Source organism: Ranitomeya variabilis, chromosome 1 (assembly GCF_051348905.1).
Source record: "Ranitomeya variabilis isolate aRanVar5 chromosome 1, aRanVar5.hap1, whole genome shotgun sequence".
Lineage (NCBI taxonomy): Eukaryota > Metazoa > Chordata > Amphibia > Anura > Dendrobatidae > Ranitomeya > Ranitomeya variabilis.
This window is the reverse complement of record NC_135232.1, coordinates 553,355,848-553,379,727: the sequence shown is the minus strand read 5'-3', so window position 1 is coordinate 553,379,727 and position 23,880 is coordinate 553,355,848. Positions and strand designations below refer to the sequence as shown.

Here is a 23,880-nt window from a genome sequence, read left to right as displayed (position 1 = left end):
GGAATGTGAGCATGGTACTTGCTGCATTATGCCAGGGGCAGGTTGATGCTGATCAGTCGCCTGCAAGCGAGCAGATTATGACTGTGCCTGACTGGCATGGGTCAGGTAATGTCTGATTACAGGGTGACACTGTGAAGATAGCGTGCAAAACATCTCATGCCAAGGAGAAGAGGATCCTGGGAAACGTGTGGCTACACATCTGCAGACAGTTCATGACACCCTCACCACTCACACATACCTGCATATTTACACCCCAGCGCAGAGACAACCTCCCTACCATATAACTGATGAGGGAATAATGGAGACCACCAGAGAGCACAAGGTGACATCATCATCCTGTATTTCCATACACACTACAGCCCGGCCCAGGATCGGAGTGCGAAGGGCACCGGTATGGTCAGTTGGTGGCACCTTGGTGTTATGACACAGCTGGAGATGTCCTCAGGTGGTGGTACTGCACCTCTACAGGGTGCAGCATGTCAACTGCAGGGACAGCAGGGCTCTGACCATCAGGAGGTGGCCTCGGGTTGTTGACCTGTAGTTTGAAGATTCACCTGATGTCTCCTCTAAAAGCGCAAGCCTCGACGCTTCAAGTCAGCCTTGGCCTCACAAATCTGAGCCTGCAGCTCTTGGGCAGCTTCCTCGCAGTCGTTGAAAGTGGCCACGCGGTACCCAACAGTCGCCAAAGAGAAGCACCCAAACGCAACCAGCAGATAGATGGGCAGTGGCCAGACAACCTCCCAGCATGCCCTGGGCATAGCCATGCCCAAAAGATCAAAGGTCAGGGTCACCCAGACTCCACAGAGAAGGCTCATGCCCAGCAGCCACTCCACCAGCTTTGTCATCTGCAGTCCTACAAGAAAAGGGGAACATGATGAGTGCACTCCAAGTACAGCCCCGAAACTGTACACATACACAAGTCACCACTCCTCCACAACTTAAGACACCGCTGACCCCCCCCTAGTACACATACTGCCCTGCAAGTGGTAGAGACCACCGATCATCCACACACTACACATACAACCCCCAAGGGTAAGACCACCAATTCTCCCCCCAGTACACATACAACTCCCAAAGGTAAGACACCATTGATCCTCACAGCCTCCAGGGGTAAAACACCACCGATCCTCCCCACAGACACATAGAACCCCCCCCAAGTGTAAGAGACCACCTATCCTGCCCACAGTACACATACAACTCCCCAAATGTAAGACATCACCGATTCTCCCCCCCAGTCACACATTTCAACCCCCCACCCCTGTACAGTATAGTTGGCGGAGCCCTTGTAATCACACAGATTACACCCCCCCTCGTACAGTGTAATCGGCGGAGCCCCCTGTAATCACACACATTACACCCCCCCGTACAGTGTAATCGGCGGAGCCACCTGTAGTCTCACACACAATACACCCCCCCGTACAGTGTAATTGGCGGAGCCCCCTGTAATCACACGCAACACACAATACACCCCCCCGTACAGTGTAATCGGCGGAGCCCCCTGTAATCTCTCACACAATACACCCCCCGTACAGTGTAATTGGCGGAGCCCCCTGTAATCACACGCACAATACACCCCCCCCCCCCCCCCACAGTATAATCGGCGGAGCCCCCTGTAATCTTACACACAATACACCCCCCCCCCCCCCCCCCGTACAGTGTAATTGGCGGAGCCCCCTGTAATCACACACACAATACACACACACCCCCCCCCCCCCCGTACAGTATAATTGGCGGAGCCCCCTGTAATCACACATTACACCCCCCCGTACAGTATAATCGGCGGAGCCCCCTGTAATCACACACTACACCCCCCCGTACAGTATAATCGGCGGAGCCCCCTGTAATCACACACTACACCCCCCCGTACAGTGTAATCGGCGGAGCCCCCTGTAATCTCACACACAATACACCCCCCCCCCCCCCGTACAGTATAATCGGCGGAGCCCCCTGTAATCACACACATTACACCCCCCGTACAGTATAATCGGGGAGCCCCCTGTAATCACACACTACACCCCCCCCCCCCCCGTACAGTATAATCGGCGGAGCCCCCTGTAATCACACACTACACCCCCCCCGTACAGTATAATCGGCGGAGCCCCCTGTAATCACACACATTACACCCCCCGTACAGTATAATCGGGGAGCCCCCTGTAATCACACACTACACCCCCCCCCATACAGTGTAATCGGCGGAGCCCCTTGTAATCTCACACACAATACACCCCCCCCCCCGTACAGTATAATCGGCAGAGCCCCCTGTAATCACACACTACACCCCCCCCATACAGTGTAATCGGCGGAGCCCCTTGTAATCACACACATTACACCCCCGGTACAGTATAATCGGCGGGACCCCCTGTAATCACACACATTACACCCCCCGTACAGTATAATCAGCGGAGCCCCTTATCACACACTACACCCCCCCCCCTGTACAGTGTAATCGGCAGAGCCCCCTGTAATCACACATTACACCCCCCGTACAGCGTAATCGGCGGAGCCCCCTGTAATCACACACATTACACCCCCGTACAGAGTAATCGGCGGAGCCCCCTGTAATCACACACTACACCACACCACCCCCCGTACAGTGTAATCGGCGGAGCCCCCTGTAATCGCACACATTACACCCCCCCGTACAGTGTAATCGGCGGAGCCCCCTGTAATCACGCACATTACACCCCCCCGTACAGTATAATCAGCGGAGCCCCCTGCTATCACACACTACACCCCCCCCTGTACAGTGTAATCGGCAGAGCCCCCTGTAATCACACACATTACACCCCCCGTACAGCGTAATCGGCGGAGCCCCCTGTAATCACACTCTACACCACCCCCCCACCCCACCCCCGTACAGTGTAATCGGCGGAGCCCCCTGTAATCGCACACATTACACCCCCCCGTACAGTGTAATCGGCGGAGCCCCCTGTAATCATGCACATCACACCCCCCCGTACAGTATAATCGGCGGAGCCCCCTGTAATCTCACACACAATACACCCCCCCCCCCGTACAGTAGAATCGGCGGAGCCCCCTGTAATCACACACTACACCCCCCCGTACAGTGTAATCGGCGGAGCCCCCTGTAATCACACACATTACACCCCCCGTACAGTATAATCGGGGAGCCCCCTGTAATCACACACATTACACCCCCCGTACAGTATAATCGGCGGAGCCCCCTGTAATCACGCACATTACACCCCCCGTACAGTATAATCGGCGGAGCCCCCTGTAATCTCACACACAGTACACACACACACCCCCCGTACAGTATAATCGGCGGAGCCCCCTGTAATCTCACACACAATACACACACACACGCCTTGTACAGTATAATCGGCGGAGCCCCCTGTAATCTCACACATTACACCACCCGTACATTATAATCGGCGGAGCCCCCTGTAATCACACACTACACCCACCCCCGTACAGTGTAGTCGGCGGAGCCCACTGTAATCACACACATTACACCCCCCGTACAGTATAATCGGCAGAGCCCCCTGTAATCACACACTACAACACCCCCCCGTACAGTATAATCGGCGGAGCCCCCTGTAATCTCACACACAATACACCCCCACCCCCCCCCCCGTACAGTATAATCGGCGGAGCCCCCTGTAATCTCACACACAATACACACACACACCCCCCGTACAGTATAATCGGCGGAGCCCCCTGTAATCACACACTACACCCACCCCCGTACAGTGTAATCGGCGGAGCCCCCTGTAATCTCACACACAATACACCCCCCCGTACAGTATAATCGGCGGAGCCCCCCGTACAGTATAATCGGCGGAGCCCCCTGTAATCACACACTACACCCCCCCACCGTACAGTGTAATCGGCGGAGCCCCTTGTAATCACACACATTACACCCCCGGTACAGTATAATCGGCGGAGCCCCCTGTAATCACACACATTACACCCCCCGTACAGTATAATCAGCGGAGCCCCCTGTTATCACACACTACACCCCCCCCTGTACAGTGTAATCGGCAGAGCCCCCTGTAATCACACATTATACCCCCCGTACAGCGTAATCGGCGGAGCCCCCTGTAATCACACACATTACACCCCCGTACGGTGTAATCGGCGGAGCCCCCTGTAATCACACTCTACACCCCCCCCCCCGTACAGTGTAATCGGCGGAGCCCCTTGTAATCGCACACATTACACCCCCCCGTACAGTGTAATCAGCGGAGCCCCCTGTAATCACGCACATCACACCCCCCTGTACAGTATAATCGGCGGAGCCCCCTGTAATCACACACTACACCCCCCCGTACAGTATAATCGGCGGAGCCCCCTGTAATCTCACACACAATACACCCCCCCCCCCCCGTACAGTATAATCGGCGGAGCCCCCTGTAATCTCACACACAATACACACACACACCCCCCGTACAGTAGAATCGGCGGAGCCCCCTGTAATCACACACATTACACCACCCGTACATTATAATCGGCGGAGCCCCCTGTAATCACACACATTACACCCCCCGTACAGTATAATCGGCAGAGCCCCCTGTAATCACACACTACACCCCCCGTACAGTATAATCGGCGGAGCCCCTTGTAATCACGCACATTACACCCCCCATACAGTATAATCGGCGGAGCCCCCTGTAATCACACACTACACCCCCCCGTACAGTGTAATCGGCGGAGCCCCCTGTAATCACACACATTACACCCCCCGTACAGTATAATCGGGGAGCCCCCTGTAATCACACACATTACACCCCCCGTACAGTATAATCGGCGGAGCCCCCTGTAATCACACACTACACCCCCCCCGTACAGTATAATCGGCGGAGCCCCCTGTAATCTCACACACAATACACACACACACCCCCCGTACAGTATAATCGGCGGAGCCCCCTGTAATCTCACACACAATACACACACCCCCCCCCTCCCCCGTACAGTATGATCGGCGGAGCCCCCTGTAATCTCACACACAATACACCCCCCCCCCCCGTACAGTATAATCGGCGGATCCCCTTGTAATCTCACACACAATACACCCCCCCGTACAGTATAATCGGCGGAGCCCCCTGTAATCCCACACAATACACCCCCGTACAGTGTAATCGGCGGAGCCCCCTGTAATCACACACTACACCCCCCCACCGTACAGTGTAATTGGCGGAGCCCCCTGTAATCACACACACAATACACCCCCCCCCCCGTACAGTATAATCGGCAGAGCCCCCTGTAATCACACACTACACCCCACCCGTACAGTATAATCGGCGGAGCCCCCTGTAATCTCACACACAATACACCCCCCCTCCCCCGTACAGTATAATCGGCAGAGCCCCCTGTAATCACACACTACACCCCCCCCCATACAGTGTAATCGGCGGAGCCCCTTGTAATCACACACAGTACACCCCCGGTACAGTATAATCGGCGGAGGCCCCCTGTAATCACACACATTACACCCCCCGTACAGTATAATCAGCGGAGCCCCCTGTTATCACACACTACACCCTCCCCTGTACAGTGTAATCAGCAGAGCCCCCTGTAATCACACACATTACACCCCCCGTACAGCGTAATCGGCGGAGCCCCCTGTAATCACACACATTACACCCCCGTACAGTGTAATCAGCGGAGCCCCCTGTAATCCCACTCTACACACCCCCCCCCCCGTACAGTGTAATCGGCGGAGCCCCCTGTAATCGCACACATTACACCCCCCGTACAGTGTAATCGGCGGAGCCCCCTGTAATCACGCACATTACACCCCCCCGTACAGTATAATCAGCGGAGCCCCCTGTAATCACACACATTACACCCCCCGTACAGCGTAATCGGCGGAGCCCCCTGTAATCACACACATTACACCCCCGTACAGTGTAATCGGCGGAGCCCCCTGTAATCACACTCTACACCCCCCCCCCCCCCCGTACAGTGTAATCGGCGGAGCCCCCTGTAATCGCACACATTACACCCCCCCGTACAGTGTAATCGGCGGAGCCCCCTGTAATCACGCACATCACACCCCCCCGTACAGTATAATCGGCGGAGCCCCCTGTAATCACACTACACCCCCCCCCGTACAGTATAATCGGCGGAGCCCCCTGTAATCTCACACACAATACACCCCCCCCCCCCCGTACAGTATAATCGGCGGAGCCCCCTGTAATCTCACACACAATACACCCCCCCCCCCCCCGTACAGTATAATCGGCGGAGCCCCCTGTAATCTCACACACAATACACACACCCCCCCCCCGTACAGTAGAATCGGCGGAGCCCCCTGTAATCACACACATTACACCACCCGTACATTATAATCGGCGGAGCCCCCTGTAATCACACACTACACCCACCCCCGTACAGTGTAGTCGGCGGAGCCCCCTGTAATCACACACATTACACCCCCCGTACAGTATAATCGGCAGAGCCCCCTGTAATCACACACTACACCCCCCGTACAGTATAATCGGCGGAGCCCCCTGTAATCACGCACATTACACCCCCCGTACAGTATAATCGGCGGAGCCCCCTGTAATCACACACATTACACCCCCCGTACAGTATAATCGGCGGAGCCCCCTGTAATCACACACTACACCCCTCCCGTACAGTATAATCGGCGGAGCCCCCTGTAATCTCACACACAATACACACACACACACCCCCCGTACAGTATAATCGGCGGAGCCCCCTGTAATCTCACACACAATACACACACACACCCCCCGTACAGTATAATCGGCGAAGCCCCCTGTAATCACACACATTACACCACACGTACATTATAATCGGCGGAGCCCCCTGTAATCACACACTACACCCACCCCCGTACAGTGTAGTCGGCGGAGCCCACTGTAATCACACACATTACACCCCCCCCGTACAGTATAATCGGCAGAGCCCCCTGTAATCACACACTACAACACCCCCCCCGTACAGTATAATCGGCGGAGCCCCCTGTAATCTCACACACAATACACCCCCCCCCCGTACAGTATAATCGGCGGAGCCCCCTGTAATCTCACACACAATACACACACACACCCCCCGTACAGTAGAATCGGCGGAGCCCCCTGTAATCACACACATTACACCACCCGTACATTATAATCGGCGGAGCCCCCTGTAATCACACACATTACACCCCCCGTACAGTATAATCGGCAGAGCCCCCTGTAATCACACACTACACCCCCCGTACAGTATAATCGGCGGAGCCCCTTGTAATCACGCACATTACACCCCCCATACAGTATAATCGGCGGAGCCCCCTGTAATCACACACTACACCCCCCCGTACAGTGTAATCGGCGGAGCCCCCTGTAATCACACACATTACACCCCCCGTACAGTATAATCGGGGAGCCCCCTGTAATCACACACATTACACCCCCCGTACAGTATAATCGTCGGAGCCCCCTGTAATCACACACTACACCCCCCCCGTACAGTATAATCGGCGGAGCCCCCTGTAATCTCACACACAATACACACACACACCCCCCGTACAGTATGATCGGCGGAGCCCCCTGTAATCTCACACACAATACACCCCCCCCCCCGTACAGTATAATCGGCGGATCCCCTTGTAATCTCACACACAATACACCCCCCCGTACAGTATAATCGGCGGAGCCCCCTGTAATCCCACACAATACACCCCCGTACAGTGTAATCGGCGGAGCCCCCTGTAATCACACACTACACCCCCCCACCGTACAGTGTAATTGGCGGAGCCCCCTGTAATCACACACACAATACACCCCCCCCCCCCCCCGTACAGTATAATCGGCAGAGCCCCCTGTAATCACACACTACACCCCCCCCGTACAGTATAATCGGCGGAGCCCCCTGTAATCTCACACACAATACACCCCCCCTCCCCCGTACAGTATAATCGGCAGAGCCCCCTGTAATCACACACTACACCCCCCCCCCATACAGTGTAATCGGCGGAGCCCCTTGTAATCACACACAGTACACCCCCGGTACAGTATAATCGGCGGAGCCCCCTGTAATCACACACATTACACCCCCCGTACAGTATAATCAGCGGAGCCCCCTGTTATCACACACTACACCCCCCCCTGTACAGTGTAATCAGCAGAGCCCCCTGTAATCACACACATTACACCCCCCGTACAGCGTAATCGGCGGAGCCCCCTGTAATCACACACATTACACCCCCGTACAGTGTAATCGGCGGAGCCCCCTGTAATCCCACTCTACACCCCCCCCCCGTACAGTGTAATCGGCGGAGCCCCCTGTAATCGCACACATTACACCCCCCGTACAGTGTAATCGGCGGAGCCCCCTGTAATCACGCACATTACACCCCCCCGTACAGTATAATCAGCGGAGCCCCCTGTAATCACACACATTACACCCCCCGTACAGTATAATCAGCGGAGCCCCCTGTAATCACACACATTACACCCCCCGTACAGCGTAATCGGCGGAGCCCCCTGTAATCACACACATTACACCCCCGTACAGTGTAATCGGCGGAGCCCCCTGTAATCACACTCTACACCCCCCCCCCCCCGTACAGTGTAATCGGCGGAGCCCCCTGTAATCGCACACATTACACCCCCCCGTACAGTGTAATCGGCGGAGCCCCCTGTAATCACGCACATCACACCCCCCCGTACAGTATAATCGGCGGAGCCCCCTGTAATCACACACTACACCCCCCCCGTACAGTATAATCGGCGGAGCCCACTGTAATCTCACACACAATACACCCCCCCCCCCCCGTACAGTATAATCGGCGGAGCCCCCTGTAATCTCACACACAATACACCCCCCCCCCGTACAGTATAATCGGCGGAGCCCCCTGTAATCTCACACACAATACACACACACCCCCCCCCCCGTACAGTAGAATCGGCGGAGCCCCCTGTAATCACACACATTACACCACCCGTACATTATAATCGGCGGAGCCCCCTGTAATCACACACTACACCCACCCCCGTACAGTGTAGTCGGCGGAGCCCCCTGTAATCACACACATTACACCCCCCGTACAGTATAATCGGCAGAGCCCCCTGTAATCACACACTACACCCCCCGTACAGTATAATCGGCGGAGCCCCCTGTAATCACGCACATTACACCCCCCGTACAGTATAATCGGCGGAGCCCCCTGTAATCACACACTACACCCCCCCGTACAGTGTAATCGGCGGAGCCCCCTGTAATCACACACATTACACCCCCCGTACAGTATAATCGGGGAGCCCCCTGTAATCACACACATTACACCCCCCGTACAGTATAATCGGCGGAGCCCCCTGTAATCACACACTACACCCCTCCCGTACAGTATAATCGGCGGAGCCCCCTGTAATCTCACACACAATACACACACACACACCCCCCGTACAGTATAATCGGCGGAGCCCCCTGTAATCTCACACACAATACAAACACACACCCCCCGTACAGTATAATCGGCGAAGCCCCCTGTAATCACACACATTACACCACACGTACATTATAATCGGCGGAGCCCCCTGTAATCACACACTACACCCACCCCCGTACAGTGTAGTCGGCGGAGCCCACTGTAATCACACACATTACACCCCCCGTACAGTATAATCGGCAGAGCCCCCTGTAATCACACACTACAACACCCCCCCCCCCCGTACAGTATAATCGGCGGAGCCCCCTGTAATCTCACACACAATACACCCCCACCCCCCCCCCGTACAGTATAATCGGCGGAGCCCCCTGTAATCTCACACACAAGACACACACACACCCCCCGTACAGTATAATCGGCGGAGCCCCCTGTAATCACACACATTACACCACCCGTACATTATAATCGGCGGAGCCCCCTGTAATCACACACTACACCCACCCCCGTACAGTGTAGTCGGCGGAGCCCACTGTAATCACACACATTACACCCCCCGTACAGTATAATCGGCAGAGCCCCCTGTAATCACACACTACAACACCCCCCCCGTACAGTATAATCGGCGGAGCCCCCTGTAATCTCACACACAATACACCCCCCCCCCCCCCCCCGTACAATATAATCGGCGGAGCCCCCTGTAATCTCACACACAATACACACACACACCCCCCGTACAGTATAATCGGCGGAGCCCCCTGTAATCACACACTACACCCCCCCCGTACAGTATAATCGGCGGAGCCCCCTGTAATCTCACACACAATACACACACACACCCCCCGTACAGTATGATCGGCGGAGCCCCCTGTAATCTCACACACAATACACCCCCCCCCCCCGTACAGTATAATCGGCGGATCCCCTTGTAATCTCACACACAATACACCCCCCCGTACAGTATAATCGGCGGAGCCCCCTGTAATCCCACACAATACACCCCCGTACAGTGTAATCGGCGGAGCCCCCTGTAATCACACACTACACCCCCCCACCGTACAGTGTAATTGGCGGAGCCCCCTGTAATCACACACACAATACACCCCCCCCCCCCCCCCGTACAGTATAATCGGCAGAGCCCCCTGTAATCACACACTACACCCCCCCCGTACAGTATAATCGGCGGAGCCCCCTGTAATCTCACACACAATACACCCCCCCTCCCCCGTACAGTATAATCGGCAGAGCCCCCTGTAATCACACACTACACCCCCCCCCCATACAGTGTAATCGGCGGAGCCCCTTGTAATCACACACAGTACACCCCCGGTACAGTATAATCGGCGGAGCCCCCTGTAATCACACACATTACACCCCCCGTACAGTATAATCAGCGGAGCCCCCTGTTATCACACACTACACCCCCCCCTGTACAGTGTAATCAGCAGAGCCCCCTGTAATCACACACATTACACCCCCCGTACAGCGTAATCGGCGGAGCCCCCTGTAATCACACACATTACACCCCCGTACAGTGTAATCGGCGGAGCCCCCTGTAATCCCACTCTACACCCCCCCCCCGTACAGTGTAATCGGCGGAGCCCCCTGTAATCGCACACATTACACCCCCCGTACAGTGTAATCGGCGGAGCCCCCTGTAATCACGCACATTACACCCCCCCGTACAGTATAATCAGCGGAGCCCCCTGTAATCACACACATTACACCCCCCGTACAGTATAATCAGCGGAGCCCCCTGTAATCACACACATTACACCCCCCGTACAGCGTAATCGGCGGAGCCCCCTGTAATCACACACATTACACCCCCGTACAGTGTAATCGGCGGAGCCCCCTGTAATCACACTCTACACCCCCCCCCCCCGTACAGTGTAATCGGCGGAGCCCCCTGTAATCGCACACATTACACCCCCCCGTACAGTGTAATCGGCGGAGCCCCCTGTAATCACGCACATCACACCCCCCCGTACAGTATAATCGGCGGAGCCCCCTGTAATCACACACTACACCCCCCCCGTACAGTATAATCGGCGGAGCCCACTGTAATCTCACACACAATACACCCCCCCCCCCCCCCGTACAGTATAATCGGCGGAGCCCCCTGTAATCTCACACACAATACACCCCCCCCCGTACAGTATAATCGGCGGAGCCCCCTGTAATCTCACACACAATACACACACCCCCCCCCCCCCGTACAGTAGAATCGGCGGAGCCCCCTGTAATCACACACATTACACCACCCGTACATTATAATCGGCGGAGCCCCCTGTAATCACACACTACACCCACCCCCGTACAGTGTAGTCGGCGGAGCCCCCTGTAATCACACACATTACACCCCCCGTACAGTATAATCGGCAGAGCCCCCTGTAATCACACACTACACCCCCCGTACAGTATAATCGGCGGAGCCCCCTGTAATCACGCACATTACACCCCCCGTACAGTATAATCGGCGGAGCCCCCTGTAATCACACACTACACCCCCCCGTACAGTGTAATCGGCGGAGCCCCCTGTAATCACACACATTACACCCCCCGTACAGTATAATCGGGGAGCCCCCTGTAATCACACACATTACACCCCCCGTACAGTATAATCGGCGGAGCCCCCTGTAATCACACACTACACCCCTCCCGTACAGTATAATCGGCGGAGCCCCCTGTAATCTCACACACAATACACACACACACACCCCCCGTACAGTATAATCGGCGGAGCCCCCTGTAATCTCACACACAATACAAACACACACCCCCCGTACAGTATAATCGGCGAAGCCCCCTGTAATCACACACATTACACCACACGTACATTATAATCGGCGGAGCCCCCTGTAATCACACACTACACCCACCCCCGTACAGTGTAGTCGGCGGAGCCCACTGTAATCACACACATTACACCCCCCGTACAGTATAATCGGCAGAGCCCCCTGTAATCACACACTACAACACCCCCCCCCCCCCCGTACAGTATAATCGGCGGAGCCCCCTGTAATCTCACACACAATACACCCCCACCCCCCCCCCGTACAGTATAATCGGCGGAGCCCCCTGTAATCTCACACACAAGACACACACACACCCCCCGTACAGTATAATCGGCGGAGCCCCCTGTAATCACACACATTACACCACCCGTACATTATAATCGGCGGAGCCCCCTGTAATCACACACTACACCCACCCCCGTACAGTGTAGTCGGCGGAGCCCACTGTAATCACACACATTACACCCCCCGTACAGTATAATCGGCAGAGCCCCCTGTAATCACACACTACAACACCCCCCCCGTACAGTATAATCGGCGGAGCCCCCTGTAATCTCACACACAATACACCCCCCCCCCCCCCCCCCCGTACCAATATAATCGGCGGAGCCCCCTGTAATCTCACACACAATACACACACACACCCCCCGTACAGTATAATCGGCGGAGCCCCCTGTAATCACACACTACACCCACCCCCGTACAGTGTAATCGGCGGAGCCCCCTGTAATCACGCACATTACACCCCCCCGTACAGTATAATCGGCGGAGCCCCCTGTACAGTGTAATCGGCGGAGCCCCCTGTAATCCCACACAATACACCCCCGTACAGTGTAATCGGCGGAGCCCCCTGTAATCACACACTACACCCCCCCACCGTACAGTGTAATTGGCGGAGCCCCCTGTAATCACACACACAATACACCCCCCCCGTACAGTATAATCGGCAGAGCCCCCTGTAATCACACACTACACCCCCCCCCGTACAGTATAATCGGCGGAGCCCCCTGTAATCTCACACACAATACACCCCCCACCCCACCCCCGTACAGTATAATCGGCAGAGCCCCCTGTAATCACACACATTACACCCCCCGTACAGTATAATCAGCGGAGCCCCCTGTTATCACACACTACACCCCCCCCCATACAGTGTAATCGGCGGAGCCCCTTGTAATCACACACATTACACCCCCGGTACAGTATAATCGGCGGAGCCCCCTGTAATCACACACATTATACCCCCCGTACAGCGTAATCGGCGGAGCCCCCTGTAATCACACACATTACACCCCCGTACAGTGTAATCGGCGGAGCCCCCTGTAATCACACTCTACACCCCCCCCCCCCCCGTACAGTGTAATCGGCGGAGCCCCCTGTAATCGCACACATTACACCCCCCCGTACAGTGCAATCGGCGGAGCCCCCTGTAATCACGCACATCACACCCCCCCGTACAGTATAATCGGCGGAGCCCCCTGTAATCACACACTACACCCCCCCCGTACAGTATAATCGGCGGAGCCCCCTGTAATCTCACACACAATACACCCCCCCCCGTACAGTATAATCGGCGGAGCCCCCTGTAATGTCACACACAATACACACACACCCCCCCCCGTACAGTAGAATCGGCGGAGCCCCCTGTAATCACACACATTACACCACCCGTACATTATAATCGGCGGAGCCCCCTGTAATCACACACTACACCCACCCCCGTGCAGTGTAGTCGGCGGAGCCCCCTGTAATCTCACACTACACCCCCCCCCCGTACAGTAGAATCGGCGGAGCCCCCTGTAATCACACACATTACACCCCCCGTACAGTATAATCGGCAGAGCCCCCTGTAATCACACACTACACCCCCCGTACAGTATAATCGGCGGAGCCCCCTGTAATCACGCACATTACACCCCCCGTACAGTATAATCGGCGGAGCCCCCTGTAATCACACACTACACCCCCCCGTACAGTGTAATCGGCGGAGCCCCCTGTAATCACACACATTACACCCCCCGAACAGTATAATCGGGGAGCCCCCTGTAATCACACACATTACACCCCCCGTACAGTATAATCGGCGGAGCCCCCTGTAATCACACACTACACCCCCCCCGTACAGTATAATCGGCGGAGCCCCCTGTAATCTCACACACAATACACACACACACCCCCCGTACAGTATAATCGGCGGAGCCCCCTGTAATCTCACACACAATACACACCCCCCCCCGTACAGTATGATCGGCGGAGCCCCCTGTAATCTCACACACAATACACCCCCCCCGTACAGTATAATCGGCGGATCCCCTTGTAATCTCACACACAATACACCCCCCCGTACAGTATAATCGGCGGAGCCCCCTGTACAGTGTAATCGGCGGAGCCCCCTGTAATCCCACACAATACACCCCCCCACCGTACAGTGTAATTGGCAGAGCCCCCTGTAATCACACACACAATACACCCCCCCCGTACAGTATAATCGGCAGAGCCCCCTGTAATCACACACTACACCCCCCCCGTACAGTATAATCGGTGGAGCCCCCTGTAATCTCACACACAATACACCCCCCCCCCCGTACAGTATAATCGGCAGAGCCCCCTGTAATCACACACTACACCCCCCCCCCATACAGTGTAATCGGCGGAGCCCCTTGTAATCACACACATTACACCCCCGGTACAGTATAATCGGCGGAGCCCCCTGTAATCACACACATTACACCCCCCGTACAGTATAATCAGCGGTGCCCCCTGTTATCACACACTACACCCTCCCCGTACAGTGTAATCGGCAGAGCCCCCTGTAATCACACACATTACACCCCCCGTACAGCGTAATCGGCGGAGCCCCCTGTAATCACACACATTACACCCCCGTACAGTGTAATCGGCGGAGCCCCCTGTAATCACACACTACACCACCCCCCGTACAGTGTAATCGGCGGAGCCCCCTGTAATCGCACACACAATACACACCCCCCCCCCCCGTACAGTATGATCGGCGGAGCCCCCTGTAATCTCACACACAATACACACCCCCCCTCCCCCGTACAGTATAATCGGCGGAGCCCCCTGTAATCTCACACACAATACACACCCCCCCCTCCCCCGTACAGTATGATCGGCGGAGCCCCCTGTAATCTCACACACAATACACCCCCCCCCCCGTACAGTATAATCGGCGGATCCCCTTGTAATCTCACACACAATACACCCCCCCGTACAGTATAATCGGCGGAGCCCCCTGTACAGTGTAATCGGCGGAGCCCCCTGTAATCCCACAATACACCCCCGTACAGTGTAATCGGCGGAGCCCCCTGTAATCACACACTACACCCCCCCACCGTACAGTGTAATTGGCGGAGCCCCCTGTAATCACACACACAATACACACCCCCCCCCCCGTACAGTATAATCGGCAGAGCCCCCTGTAATCACACACTACACCCCCCCCCCGTACAGTATAATCGGCGGAGCCCCCTGTAATCTCACACACAATACACCCCCCCCCGTACAGTATAATCGGCAGAGCGCCCTGTAATCACACACTACACCCCCCCCCATACAGTGTAATCGGCGGAGCCCCTTGTAATCACACACAGTACACCCCCGGTACAGTATAATCGGCGGAGCCCCCTGTAATCACACACATTACACCCCCCGTACAGTATAATCAGCGGAGCCCCGTTATCACACACTACACCCCCCCCTGTACAGTGTAATCAGCAGAGCCCCCTGTAATCACACACATTACACCCCCCGTACAGCGTAATCGGCGGAACCCCCTGTAATCACACACATTACACCCCCGTACAGTGTAATCGGCGGAGCCCCCTGTAATCACACACTACACCACCCCCCGTACAGTGTAATCGGCGGAGCCCCCTGTAATCGCACACATTACACCCCCCCGTACAGTGTAATCGGCGGAGCCCCCTGTAATCACGCACATTACACCCCCCCGTACAGTATAATCAGCGGAGCCCCCTGCTATCACACACTACACCCCCCCCCTGTACAGTGTAATCGGCAGAGCCCCCTGTAATCACACACATTACACCCCCCGTACAGCGTAATCGGCGGAGCCCCCTGTAATCACACACATTACACCCCCGTACAGTGTAATCGGCGGAGCCCCCTGTAATCACACCCTACACCCCCCCGTACAGTGTAATCGGCGGAGCCCCCTGTAATCGCACACATTACACCCCCCCGTACAGTGTAATCGGCGGAGCCCCCTGAAATCACGCACATCACACCCCCCCATACAGTATAATCGGCGGAGCCCCCTGTAATCACACACTACACCCCCCCGTACAGTATAATCGGCGGAGCCCCCTGTAATCTCACACACCATACACCCCCCCCCCCCCGTACAGTATAATCGGCGGAGCCCCCTGTAATCTCACACACAATACACACACCCCCCCCCCCGTACAGTAGAATCGGCGGAGCCCCCTGTAATCACACACATTACACCACCCGTACATTATAATCGGCGGAGCCCCCTGTAATCACACACTACACCCACCCCCGTACAGTGTAGTCGGCGGAGCCCCCTGTAATCACACACATTACACCCCCCGTACAGTATAATCGGCAGAGCCCCCTGTAATCACACACTACACCCCCCGTACAGTATAATCGGCGGAGCCCCCTGTAATCACGCACATTACACCCCCTGTACAGTATAATCGGCGGAGCCCCCTGTAATCACACACTACACCCCCCCGTACAGTGTAATCGGCGGAGCCCCCTGTAATCACACACATTACACCCCCCGTACAGTATAATCGGGGAGCCCCCTGTAATCACACACATTACACCCCCCGTACAGTATAATCGGCGGAGCCCCCTGTAATCACACACTACACCCCCCCCGTACAGTATAATCGGCGGAGCCCCCTGTAATCTCACACACAATACACACACACACCCCCCGTACAGTATAATCGGCGGAGCCCCCTGTAATCTCACACACAATACACACACACACCCCCCGTACAGTATAATCGGCGAAGCCCCCTGTAATCACACACATTACACCACACGTACATTATAATCGGCGGAGCCCCCTGTAATCACACACTACACCCACCCCCGTACAGTGTAGTCGGCGGAGCCCACTGTAATCACACACATTACACCCCCCGTACAGTATAATCGGCAGAGCCCCCTGTAATCACACACTACAACACCCCCCCCCCCGTACAGTATAATCGGCGGAGCCCCCTGTAATCTCACACACAATACACCCCCACCCCCCCCCGTACAGTATAATCGGCGGAGCCCCCTGTAATCTCACACACAATACACACACACACCCCCCGTACAGTATAATCGGCGGAGCCCCCTGTAATCACACACATTACACCACCCGTACATTATAATCGGCGGAGCCCCCTGTAATCACACACTACACCCACCCCCGTACAGTGTAATCGGCGGAGCCCCCTGTAATCACGCACATTACACCCCCCCGTACAGTATAATCGGCGGATCCCCCTGTAATCTCACACACAATACACCCCCCCGTACAGTATAATCGGCGGAGCCCCCTGTAGTCACACACTACACCCCCCCCCTGTACAGTGTAATCGGCGGAGCCCCCTGTAATCCCACACAATACACCCCCGTACAGTGTAATCGGCGGAGCCCCCTGTAGTCACACACTACACCCCCCCCCTGTACAGTGTAATCGGCGGAGCCCCCTGTAATCCCACACAATACACCCCCGTACAGTGTAATTGGCGGTGCCCCCTGTAATCACACACACAATACACCCCCCCCCCGTACAGTATAATTGGCGGAGCCCCCTGTAATCACACATTACACCCCCCCCCATACAGTATAATCGGCGGAGCCCCCTGTAATCTCACACTACACCCCCCCCCCCGTACAGTATAATCGGCGGAGCCCCCTGTAATCACACACATTACACCCCCCGTACAGTATAATCGGGGAGCCCCCTGTAATCACACACTACACCCCCCCCCATACAGTGTAATCGGCGGAGCCCCCTGTAATCTCACACCACACACAATACACCCGCCCCCCCCCCCCATACAGTGTAATCGGCGGAGCCCCTTGTAATCACACACATTACACCCCCCGTACAGTATAATCAGCGGAGCCCCCTGTTATCACACACTACACCCCCCCCCTGTACAGTGTAATCGGCAGAGCCCCCTGTAATCACACACATTACACCCCCCGTACAGCGTAATCGGCGGAGCCCCCTGTAATCACACACATTACACCCCCGTACAGTGTAATCGGCGGAGCCCCATGTAATCACACACTACACCACACCACCCCCCGTACAGTGTAATCGGCGGAGCCCCCTGTAATCGCACACATTACACCCCCCCCCCCCCGTACAGTGTAATCGGCGGAGCCCCCTGTAATCACGCACATTACACCCCCCCGTACAGTATAATCAGCGGAGCCCCCTATCACACACTACACCCCCCCCTGTACAGTGTAATCGGCAGAGCCCCCTGTAATCACACACATTACACCCCCCGTACAGCGTAATCGGCGGAGCCCCCTGTAATCACACACATTACACTCCCGTACAGTGTAATCGGCGGAGCCCCCTGTAATCACACTCTACACCACCCCCCCACCCCCCCCGTGCAGTGTAATCGGCGGAGCCCCCTGTAATCGCACACATTACACCCCCCCGTACAGTGTAATCGGCGGAGCCCCCTGTAATCACGCACATCACACCCCCCGTACAGTATAATCGGCGGAGCCCCCTGTAATCACACACTACACCCCCCCGTACAGTATAATCGGCGGAGCCCCCTGTAATCTCACACACATTACACCCCCCCGTACAGTATAATCGGCGGAGCCCCCTGTAGTCACACACTACACCCCCCCCCCGTACAGTGTAATCGGCGGAGCCCCCTGTAATCGCACACATTACACCCCCCCGTACAGTGTAATCGGCGGAGCCCCCTGTAGTCACACACTACACCCCCCCCCCGTACAGTGTAATCGGCGGAGCCCCCTGTAATCGCACACATTACACCCCCCCGTACAGTGTAATCGGCGGAGCCCCCTGTAATCACGCACATTACACCCCCCGTACAGTATAGTCGGCGGAGCCCCCTGTAATCACACACTACACCCCCCGTACAGTATAATCGTCGGAGCCCCCTGTAATCTCACACACAATACACCCCCCCCCGTACAGTATAATCGGCGGAGCCCCCTGTAATCACGCACATTACACCCCCCGTACAGTATAATCGGGGAGCCCCCTGTAATCACACACTACCCCCCCCCGTACAGTGTAATCGGCGGAGCCCCCTGTAATCACGCACATTACACCCCCCGTACAGTATAATCGGGGAGCCCCCTGTAATCACACACTACCATCCCCCCCCGTAAAGTGTAATCGGCGGAGCCCCCTGTAGTCACACACTACACCCCCCCCGTACAGTGTAATCGGCGGAGCCCCCTGTAATCGCACACGTTACACCCCCGTACAGTGTAATCGGCGGAGCCCCCTGTAGTCACACACTACACCCCCCCCCCCCGTACAGTGTAATCGGCGGAGCCCCCTGTAATCGCACACATTACACCCCCCCGTACAGTGTAATCGGCGGAGCCCCCTGTAATCACGCACATTACACCCCCCGTACAGTATAGTCGGCGGAGCCCCCTGTAATCACACACTACCCCCCCCCCCCCCGTACAGTGTAATCGGCGGAGCCCCCTGTAATCGCACACATTACACCCCCCCGTACAGTGTAATCGGCGGAGCCCCCTGTAATCACGCACATTACACCCCCCGTACAGTATAATCGGGGAGCCCCCTGTAATCACACACTACCCCCCCCCCCCGTACAGTGTAATCGGCGGAGCCCCCTGTAATCACACACATTACACCCCCCATACAGTATAATCGGGGAGCCCCCTGTAATCACACACATTACACCCCCCGTACAGTATAATCGGGGAGCCCCCTGTAATCACGCACATTACACCCCCCGTACAGTATAATCGGCGGAGCCACCTGTAATCACACACTACACCCCCCCGTACAGTGTAATCGGCGGAGCCCCCTGTAATCACACACATTACACCCCCGTACAGTATAATCGGCGGAGCCCCCTGTAATCACACACATTACACCCCCCGTACAGTATAATCGGCAGAGCCCCCTGTAATCACACACTACACCCCCCCGTACAGTATAATCAGCGGAGCCCCCTGTAATCACGCACATTACACCCCCCGTACAGTGTAATCGGCGGAGCCCCCTGTAATCACACACTACACCCCCCCGTACAGTGTAATCGGCGGAGCCCCCTGTAATCACGCACATTACACCCCCCGTACAGTATAATCGGCGGAGCCCCCTGTAATCGCACACGTTACACCCCCCCGTACAGTGTAATCGGCGGAGCCCCCTGTAGTCACACACTACACCCCCCCCCCCGTACAGTGTAATCGGCGGAGCCCCCTGTAATCGCACACATTACACCCCCCCGTACAGTGTAATCGGCGGAGCCCCCTGTAATCACGCACATTACACCCCCCGTACAGTATAGTCGGCGGAGCCCCCTGTAATCACACACTACCCCCCCCCCCCCCGTACAGTGTAATCGGCGGAGCCCCCTGTAATCGCACACATTACACCCCCCCGTACAGTGTAATCGGCGGAGCCCCCTGTAATCATGCACATTACACCCCCCGTACAGTATAATCGGGGAGCCCCCTGTAATCACACACTACCCCCCCCCCCCCGTACAGTGTAATCGGCGGAGCCCCCTGTAATCACACACATTACACCCCCCATACAGTATAATCGGGGAGCCCCCTGTAATCACACACATTACACCCCCCGTACAGTATAATCGGGGAGCCCCCTGTAATCACGCACATTACACCCCCCGTACAGTATAATCGGCGGAGCCACCTGTAATCACACACTACACCCCCCCGTACAGTGTAATCGGCGGAGCCCCCTGTAATCACACACATTACACCCCCCGTACAGTATAATCGGCGGAGCCCCCTGTAATCACACACATTACACCCCCCGTACAGTATAATCGGCAGAGCCCCCTGTAATCACACACTACACCCCCCCGTACAGTATAATCAGCGGAGCCCCCTGTAATCACGCACATTACACCCCCCGTACAGTGTAATCGGCGGAGCCCCCTGTAATCACACACTACACCCCCTTGTACAGTGTAATCGGCGGAGCCCCCTGTAATCACGCACATTACACCCCCCGTACAGTATAATCGGCGGAGCCCCCTGTAATCACACACATTACACCCCCCGTACAGTATAATCGGCAGAGCCCCCTGTAATCACACACTACACCCCCCCCCGTACAGTATAATCAGCGGAGCCCCCTGTAATCACGCACATTACACCCCCCGTACAGTGTAATCGGCGGAGCCCCCTGTAATCACATAGTACACCCCCCCGTACAGTGTAATCGGCGGAGCCCCCTGTAATCACGCACATTACACCCCCCGTACAGTATAATCGGCGGAGCCCCCTGTAATCACACACATTACACCCCCGTACAGTATAATCGGCAGAGCCCCCTGTAGTCACACACTACACCCCCCCGTACAGTATAATCAGCGGAGCCCCCTGTAATCACGCACATTACACCCCCCGTACAGTGTAATCGGCGGAGCCCCCTGTAATCACACACATTACACCCCCCGTACAGTATAATCGGCGGAGCCCCCTGTAATCACACACATTACACCCCCCGTACAGTATAATCGGCGGAGCCCCCTGTAATCACACACTACACCCCCCCCGTACAGTATAATCGGCGGAGCCCCCTGTAATCACACACTACACCCCCCCGTACAGTGTAATCGGCGGAGCCCCCTGTAATCACACACTACACCCCCCCGTACAGTATAATCGGCGGAGCCCCCTGTAATCACGCACATTACACCCCCCGTACAGTATAATCGGCGGAGCCCCCTGTAATCACACACATTACACCCCCCGTACAGTATAAGCGGCGGAGCCCCCTGTAATCACGCACATTACACCCCCCGTACAGTATAATCGGCGGAGCCCCCTGTAATCACGCACATTACACCCCCGTACAGTATAATCGGCGGAGCCCCCTGTAATCACACACATTACACCCCCCGTACAGTATAAGCGGCGGAGCCCCCTGTAATCACACACTACACCCCCCCGTACAGTGTAATCGGCGGAGCCCCCTGTAATCACACACTACACCCCCCGTACAGTATAATCGGCGGAGCCCCCTGTAATCACGCACATTACACCCCCCGTACAGTATAATCGGCGGAGCCCCCTGTAATCACACATTACACCCCCCGTACAGTATAAGCGGCGGAGCCCCCTGTAATCACACACTACACCCCCCCGTACAGTGTAATCGGCGGAGCCCCCTGTAATCACACACTACACCCCCCGTACAGTATAATCGGCGGAGCCCCCTGTAATCACGCACATTACACCCCCCGTACAGTATAATCGGCGGAGCCCCCTGTAATCACACATTACACCCCCCGTACAGTATAATCGGCGGAGCCCCCTGTAATCACACACATTACACCCCCCGTACAGTATAAGCGGCGGAGCCCCCTGTAATCACGCACATTACACCCCCCGTACAGTATAATCGGCGGAGCCCCCTGTAATCACGCACATTACACCCCCCGTACAGTATAATCGGCGGAGCCCCCTGTAATCACGCACATTACACCCCCCGTACAGTATAATCGGCGGAGCCCCCTGTAATCACACACTACACCCCCCCGTACAGTGTAATCGGCGGAGCCCCCTGTAATCACACACTACACCCCCCGTACAGTATAATCGGCGGAGCCCCCTGTAATCACACACTACACCCCCCGTACAGTATAATCGGCGGAGCCCCCTGTAATCACGCACATTACACCCCCCGTACAGTATAATCGGTGGAGCCCCCTGTAATCACACATTACACCCCCCGTACAGTATAATCGGCGGAGCCCCCTGTAATCACACACATTACACCCCCCGTACAGTATAAGCGGCGGAGCCCCCTGTAATCACGCACATTACACCCCCCGTACAGTATAATCGGCGGAGCCCCCTGTAATCACGCACATTACACCCCCCGTACAGTATAATCGGCGGAGCCCCCTGTAATCACGCACATTACACCCCCCGTACAGTATAATCGGCGGAGCCCCCTGTAATCACACACTACACCCCCCCGTACAGTATAATCGGCGGAGCCCCCTGTAATCACGCACATTACACCCCCGTACAGTATAATCGGCGGAGCCCCCTGTAATCACGCACATTACACCCCCCTGTAATCACACATTTCCGGTTTCCCGTCACCACACATGTCGGTTACCGGGGAGATGCAGGTAGAAGCTAAAGGTAAAGGTAGAGGCTAAATCCAAGTCGGCTAAAGGACCTCTGCCCATGTGACCGGAAGGGGCGGTGCCTCTTCCTCCATAGAACAGACAGAGCACACATGAGGAAGCTGTGGATATCATGGCGGGATTTTGTGCAGGATTTGGTTTTGGAGTGTTTTGTGCAGGATTTGCCTCTTCCTCCATAGAGCAGAGCAGACAGGAGGAGGCTGTGGATGTCATGGCTGGATTTCGAGGATTTTTGTGCAAGATTTGGGGTCATTCTCTAAAGTCACAGATCAGGTAAGTGGGAGTCTGCCTGGGGAGA

The 23,880-nt window shown here is 56.3% G+C and overlaps 1 protein-coding gene across 2 annotated transcripts; it reads right to left on the bottom strand.

The window, feature by feature from the left end:
• Window positions 1–318: 318 nt before the first annotated feature.
• Window positions 319–23,669, bottom strand: DPM3 (dolichyl-phosphate mannosyltransferase subunit 3, regulatory). Of its 2 annotated transcripts, none has more exons than XM_077255984.1 (2): window positions 23,552–23,669; window positions 319–853 (listed from the first exon to the last, which is right to left on the bottom strand). In XM_077255984.1, exons 1-2 carry the CDS (start codon window positions 23,622–23,624, stop codon window positions 567–569), a joined length of 360 nt encoding a protein of 119 aa, XP_077112099.1. In that variant the 5' UTR covers window positions 23,625–23,669; the 3' UTR covers window positions 319–566. The 2 variants fall into 2 exon arrangements, with proteins under 2 accessions (XP_077112099.1, XP_077112104.1); XM_077255989.1 differs by lacking the exon at window positions 23,552–23,669 and adding an exon at window positions 23,494–23,514.
• Window positions 23,670–23,880: the final 211 nt, after the last annotated feature.

Excerpts from the sequence above, each read along its gene's own strand:
- DPM3 (XM_077255984.1), bottom strand. The coding sequence starts at position 23,624 with ATGGGCAGAGGTCCTTTAGCCGACTTGGATTTAGCCTCTACCTTTACC. Across the intron at positions 854-23,551 it reads CTTCTACCTGCATCTCCCCG|GACTGCAGATGACAAAGCTG; the intron begins GTAACCGACATG and ends CTTTTCTTGTAG.